The 6971-nt window shown below is 42.1% G+C and overlaps 1 protein-coding gene across 5 annotated transcripts in view; it reads right to left on the minus strand.

The window, feature by feature from the left end:
• LOC133557422 (VPS10 domain-containing receptor SorCS1) overlaps positions 1-1240 on the minus strand; it is a 415482-nt gene extending 414242 nt beyond the window's left edge. For all 5 annotated transcript variants that reach the window (XR_009807768.1, XR_009807769.1, XM_061907883.1 and 2 more), the window contains exon 1: positions 679-1240. Coding sequence is in view for 3 of the 5 variants with exons in the window: in XM_061907883.1 (XP_061763867.1) it covers positions 679-1176 (498 nt within the window). In the remaining 2 variants the exon portion in view is untranslated. The remainder of the gene's footprint in view (positions 1-678) is intronic.
• Positions 1241-6971: the final 5731 nt, after the last annotated feature.

The raw sequence follows: 6971 nt of genomic DNA on the forward strand, positions 1-6971 counted from the left end.
GAAGTATGTTTGGTTTCTTTTCTCTTGCTGGCCCTCTTTTTAGTACCCCCAAATCAGCAGTTTTAGTAATTGTTTGAAATATTTTTGCTGTTTTCTTTTGCTGCCCCCTTTCCAGTACCACAAAACAACAGTTTTTGTAATTAATTTAAATGTTTTTAGTTTCTTTTCTCTTGCTGTCCCCTTTCCAGTACCCACAAATCAACAGTTTTTGTAATTAATTGAACTATGTTTGGTTTCTTTTCTCTTGCTGCCCATCTTTCTAGTACCCCCAAATCAACAGTTTTTGTAATTGTTTAAAATATTGTTGCTGTTTTCTTTTGCTGCCCCCTTTTCTAGTACCCACAAATCAACAGTGTTTGTAATTGAGGGTTGTTGTTTTTTTTCTTCCCCCTTTCCAGTATCCACAAATCAACAGTTTTTGTAATTGATTGAGGTATTTTTGGTTTGTTTTACTTTTGCTGCCCCCTTTCCAGTACCCACAAATCACCAGATTTGGATTTAATTGAAGTAATTCAGGTTTCTTTACTTTTGCTACAGCCTTTCCAGTGCCCTACAAATCAACAGTTTTTATAATTGATTTGGGTATATGTTTTGTTTCTTTTTCTTTTATCGTTCCCTTTCCAGTACCCTACAAATCATCAGTTTCTGGCCAATTGGGTGAGAGGACGGACGACTTACGCTACTGTTCTGCCCAGACCAATGCACCATCGCCTGGTTGTGAGATGAATCCCCGGTCAAGGCGAACGTTGAGCTGTTCAGTTTGAGCTCGTCCTGACCGACTCTCCTCTCGGCTCTGCCTCCACTTTGTCCGACTTTGTCGTCTCCGCTCCGTCTGGGACGTTTTTTAGAGCCGTCGCACAAAAAGTCTTGGTCGACGGGGTGCGGCTTGTCCGTATTCCCTGTTTTTTTCAGCGGCGAAGACGCGCGACGCAGCCTTCCACTCCCCGCACCTGCAGCCTCTTCCTCGTCACCGAAAACTTCTCCTTTTAATCCGGAAGGAGTTTCCTGCGTGGCGAATTCCACCAGCAATTCCCGCGCAAGCCCCACGTTTCCACGCCGACATGACCTGCAGGTTATTTCGCTGTTTGCGCGTTGAAAAATGACAACGCAAGTCATTAAAATCCAAAACCGAATCGCGTGGTCCGACTTTGGAAGAAATATCAGCCTCCCCTCCATTGTTTGGCGGCGGACAATGAATGATCTCGCAGCGTGGGGAGGAAAAGAAAAGTGCGTCCGAGTCAAAGTGGTCCAAGTTGAAGGATTTGGTCATTGGAAGCTTTACGCACGGAGGGGGCGTGGCCGGTGGGAGGGACTGAGCGTGGCGTCATGGATTTATTATGTCCCCACTATCATTCTCTGCAGGGTACAAAAGTTGAGCTAAGGAAAATAAGGACAAGACATTTCCATCCATCCATTTTCTACCGCTTATTCCCTTTTGGGGTCGCGGGGGGCGGTGGCGCCTATCTCAGCTACAATCGAGCGGAAGGCGGGTTACACCCTGGACAAGTCGCCACCTCATCGCAGGGACAACACAGATAGACAGACAACATTCACACTCACATTCACACACTAGGGCCAATTTAGTGTTGCCAATCAACCTATCCCCAGGTACATGTCTTTGGAAGTGGGAGGTAGCCGGAGTACCCGGAGGGAACCCACGCATTCACGGGGAGGACATGCAAACTCCACACAGAAAGATCCCGAGCCTGGATTTGAACCCAGGACTGCAGGACCTTCGTATTGCGAGGCAGACGCACTAACCCCTCTGCCACCGTGAAGCCCCACAAGATATGTTACATACCCAATTCTTCCCAAAATTAAAGAAATACAATTTAAAATTATTAATGTAATAAACCCTTCAAATAATTTTTTAAGCTTAAATTTAACATGGAGGTTGATGGCTGTTATATCTGTGGAGCTGTGGAGCAGTGTTTTTCAACCACTGTGCCGCGGCACATTGGTGTGCGGTGAGATCCAACCCTCACGATGTTTCGGGAAGACTCCCGAATTTCAGGGCCCCTCGCGGGGCAACCATTCTCCCGATTTCCACCCGGACACCAACATTGGGGACGTGCCTTAAAGGCCTACTGAAATTAGATTTTCTTATTTAAACGGGGATAGCAGGTCCATTCTATGTATCATGTTTGATCATTTCGCGATATTGCTGTTGTGATCCGATGGCCGCATCATCACCATATTGTTGTTTTTGTTCCATTTTTATATCACTCTGCGGTTTGACATGCTTAGTTCCTGTTTTGTTCGTTTCCATGGTCACTATTAAGTTCCACCTGCTAATGACGGTCCCTGCACACCTGTCACTGTTGATTACTTCCTTATTTAAGCTCGCCATTTCTGTTCACTCATTCTCGGATCCTAATTTTCCCACGCGCAACAGTGACGACGCTCATTCTTCTTCGTATGTATACTCTCGCTAGCTCTTACGCTAAGCCACTTTATATTCCAGCTTTCATGCTGAATGTTTTGTTTACTCTTTTGTGTCCTCGTGCCAAGTTTTAGTTTTCCTTGTGTTTATCCTAGCTTTCACGCTAGCGTCTTTTGTTTCCCTTTTCTCTTTACACCAGTGTTTTTGTTTCCTAGCCTTTTATTATTTGATAAATTCCTTATATCTTACCTTTGCCGTGTTCTGCTTTGACGCATCCTCAAGGAAAACAACACCGGCATTACCATGCCGAAGAAGAGTCCTCACAATTGCCATATTTTTGCAGAAATGATTTAGTAGAGAACATCCAGGATAAAGTTCGCAACTGGAGAAAAGCCCTGCCTCTACCGGAAGTCGCCGACGATGACATCACCCATGTGATGGCTCCTCATATATTCACATTGATTTCCATGGGACCCTCCAACAAAAACAGTTATTCCGACCGAGAAAATGACAATTTCCCCATTCATTTGAGTGAGGATGAAAGATTCGTGTTTGAGGATATTGATAGCGACAGACTAGAAAAAAAAAAACAAGTAAAAAAAAAAAAGACGATTTATATGTCTTTGGAGACATTTACTAGGGTAATTCTGGGAAATCCCTTATCTTTCTATTGTGTTGCTAGTGTTTTAGTGAGTTTAACAGTACCTGATAGTCAGAAGTGTACGTCCATGGCCGGGTGTTGACGCGCAGTGTCTCGGGGAAGTCGACAGCTGCTGTATGGACGGCACAAGCTCAGCTGATAGCCGGTAAGTGCCGACTTTTTAACCACAATTTTTCTCACCGAAACCCGCTGGTTGTCCGCTCTGATCCATAGGAAAGTTTCACCTCTGTGAATTTTAAACAAGGAATCACCGTGTGTTTGTATGGCTAAAGGCTAAAGCTTCCCAACTCCGTCTTTCTACTTTGACTTCTCTAATATTAATTGAACAAATTGCAAAAGATTCAACAACACAGATGTCCAAAATACTGTTTAATTATGCCGTTAAAGCAGACAACTTTTAGCTGTGTGTGTGCGCAGCGCTAATATTCATAACAGCCCGTGACATCACGCGTACACGTCATCATTATGCGACGCCTTCAAGAAAAAAGTCCCGGGAAATTTAAAATTGCAATTTAGTAAACTAAAAAGGCCGTATTGGCATGTGTTGCAATGTTAATATTTCATCATTGATATATAAACTATCAGACTGCGTGGTGGGTAGTAGTGGGTTTCAATAGGCCTTTAAAGGCACTGCCTTTAGCGTCCTCTACAACAGTGGTTCTGAAATGGGGGTACGCGTACCCCTGGGGGGTACTTGAAGGTATGCCAAGGGGTAAGTGAGATTTTTTTTAAATATTCTAAAAATAGCAACAATTCAAAAATCCTTTATGTATATATTTATTGAATAATACTTCAACAAAATATGAATGTAAGTTCATAAACTGTGAAAGGATTGCAACAATGGAATATTCAGTGTTGACAGCTAGATTTTTTTGTGGACATGTTCCATAAATCTGCGATGAGGTGGCGACTTGTCCAGGGTGTACGCCGCCTTCCGCCCGATTGTAGCTGAGATGGACACCAGCGACCCCAAAAAGGAATAAGCGAAAGAAAATGGATGGATGGATGGATGTTCCATAAATATTGATGTTAAAGATTTTTTTTTTGTGAAGAAATGTTTAGAATGAAGTTCATGAATCCAGATGGATCTCTGTTACAATCCCCAAAGAGGGCACTTTAAGTTGATGATTACTTCTATGTGTAGAAATTTTTATTTATAATTGAATCACTTATTTATTTTTCAACAAGTTTTTAGTTATTTTTAGAACTTTTTTTCCAAATAGTTCAAGAAACACCACTACAAATGAGCAATATTGTGCACTGTTATACAATTTATTAAATCAGAAACTGATGACATAGTGCTGTATTTTGCTTCTTTATCACTTATTTTTCAACCAAAAATGCTTTGCTCTGATTAAGGGGTACTTGAATTAGAAAAATGTTCACAAGGGGTACATCACTGAAAAAAGGTGTAGAACCACTGCTGTACAGCAATATTTTTCAACCTTTTTTGAGCCAAGGCACATGTTTTTCATTGAAAAAAACAGAAGGCACACCACCAGCAGAAATCACAAAAAAATGTAACTTGATAGTCGCAATAGTTGAATATGAATTTAAACCATAAATACCATTAATCACCATACTTGTTTCAAAATACTGTCACGACCTGTCACATCACGCCGTGACTTATTTTGAGTTTTTTGGTGTTTTCCTGTTTCTAGTGTCTTGCGCTCCTATTTTGGTGTGTTTTCCTGTTTTGTTGGTGGTTTTCCTGTAGCAGTTTCACGTCTTTCTTGAGTGGTATTCTCCACACCTGCTTTATTTTTCACAATGAAGACTATTTCAGTTGTTTCTATCCTTCTTTGTGTGAACATTGTTGATTGTCATGTCATGTTGGGATGTACTTTGTAGACGCCATCTGTGCTCCACACGCTCTAATTGTTTGCTGTCGTCCAGCATTCTGTTTTTCTTTACGCTTTAGCCAGTTCAGTTGTAGTTCGTTCTGCATCAATCAATGTTTATTTATATAGCCTTAAATCACAAGTGTCTCAAAGGGCTGCACAGGCCACAACGACATCATCAGTTCATATCCCACATAAGGGCAAGGAAAAACTCACAACCCAGTGGGATGTCAATATGAATGACTTTGAGAAACCTTGGAGAGGACTGCAGATGTGGGTGAGCCCTGCCCTCTAGGGGATACCGGATGCAATGGACGTCGAGTGGGTCTAGCATGATATTGTGAAAGTCCAGTCCATAGTGGATCTAACATAATAGTGAGTGTCCAGTCCATAGATGGGCCAGCAAGAGACCTTCCCGAGCGGAGATGGGTCAACAGCGCAGAGATGTCCCCAACCGATGCACCCCGGGTCCTAACCCTGGACAGTCAGCACTTCATTCATGGACACCGGACCTGTGCCTCCCCTTCCACAAGGGAGCGGGGGGCAGAGTAGAAAAGAAAAGAAACGGCAGATAAACTGGTCTCAAAAGGGGGGTCTGTTTAAAGGCTAGAGTATACAAATGAGATATAAGATTCGACTTAAATGCTTCTACTGAGGTAGCATCTCTAACTGTTACGGGGAGGGCATTCCTGAGTACTGGAGCCCGAATAGAAATCGCTCTACAGCACGCAGACTTTTTTGGACTCTGGGAATCACTAATAAGCCGGAGTTCTTTGAACGCAGATTTCTTGCCGGGACATATGGTACAATACAATCGGCAAGATAGGATGGAGCTAGACCGTGTAGTATTTTATAGTATAACCTTAAAGTCACATCTTAAGTGCACAGGGAGCCAGTCCAGGTGAGCCAGTTTAGGCGTAATATGATCAAACTTTCTTGTTCTTGTCAAAAGTCTAGCAGGATTGAACTCTCACAATATTATGTTAGATCCACCATAGACTGGAATCTCACAATATTACGCTAGATCCACTATGGACTGAACTCTCACAATATTATGTTAGATCCACTATGGACTTGACTCTCACACTATTACTGTATGTTGGATCCACCATGGACTGGACTCTCACAATATTATTCTAGATCCACTATGGACTGGACTCTCACAATAGTATGCTAGATCCACTATGGACTGGACTCTCACAATATTATGCTAGATCCACTAGGGACTTGACTCTCACAATATAATGCTAGATCCACTACGGACTGGACTGTTACAATATCATATTACATCCACCATGAACTGGAATCTCACAATATTATGTTAGATCCACTATGGACTTGACTCTCACAATATTACTGTATGTTAGATCCACTATGGACTGGACTCTCACAATATTATGCTCGAACCACTATGGACTGAACTCTCACAATATTATGTTTGATCCACTATGGACTGGACTCTCACAATATTATGCTAGATCCACTACGGACTGGACTGTCACAATATTATGTTACATCCACTATGGACTGGACTCTCACAAGATTATGTTAGATACATTATGGACTGGACTCTCACAAGATTGTGTTAGTTCCACCATGGACTGGACTCTCACAATATTATGTTAGATCCACTATGGACTGGACTCTCACAATATTATGTTAGATCCACTATGGACTGGACTCTCACAATATTATGCTAGATCCACTATGGACTGGACTGTCACAGTATTATGTTAGATCCACCATGGACTGGACTCTCACAGTATTATGCTAGATCCACTCGGGGTGTGGAATCCCCACATCTGCGGTCCCCTCCAAGATTTCTCATTGTCATCCCATTGGGTTGAGTTTTTTCTTGCCCTGATGTGAGATCTGAGCCGAGAATGTCGTTGTGGCTTGTGCAGCCCTTTGAAACAGTCAGGATTTTGGCCTATATCAATAAACTTTGATTGATTGAGTGATTATTTGTGTTTCTTTGTATAGATAGATAGATAGATAGATAGATAGATAGATAGATATATGGATAGATAGATATATGGATAGATAGATAGATAAGTCTTTATTGTCACTGTATCCATTCACAGCA

The sequence above is a fragment of the Nerophis ophidion genome, linkage group LG01, assembly GCF_033978795.1.
Source record: "Nerophis ophidion isolate RoL-2023_Sa linkage group LG01, RoL_Noph_v1.0, whole genome shotgun sequence".
NCBI classification, from domain to species: Eukaryota; Metazoa; Chordata; class Actinopteri; order Syngnathiformes; family Syngnathidae; genus Nerophis; species Nerophis ophidion.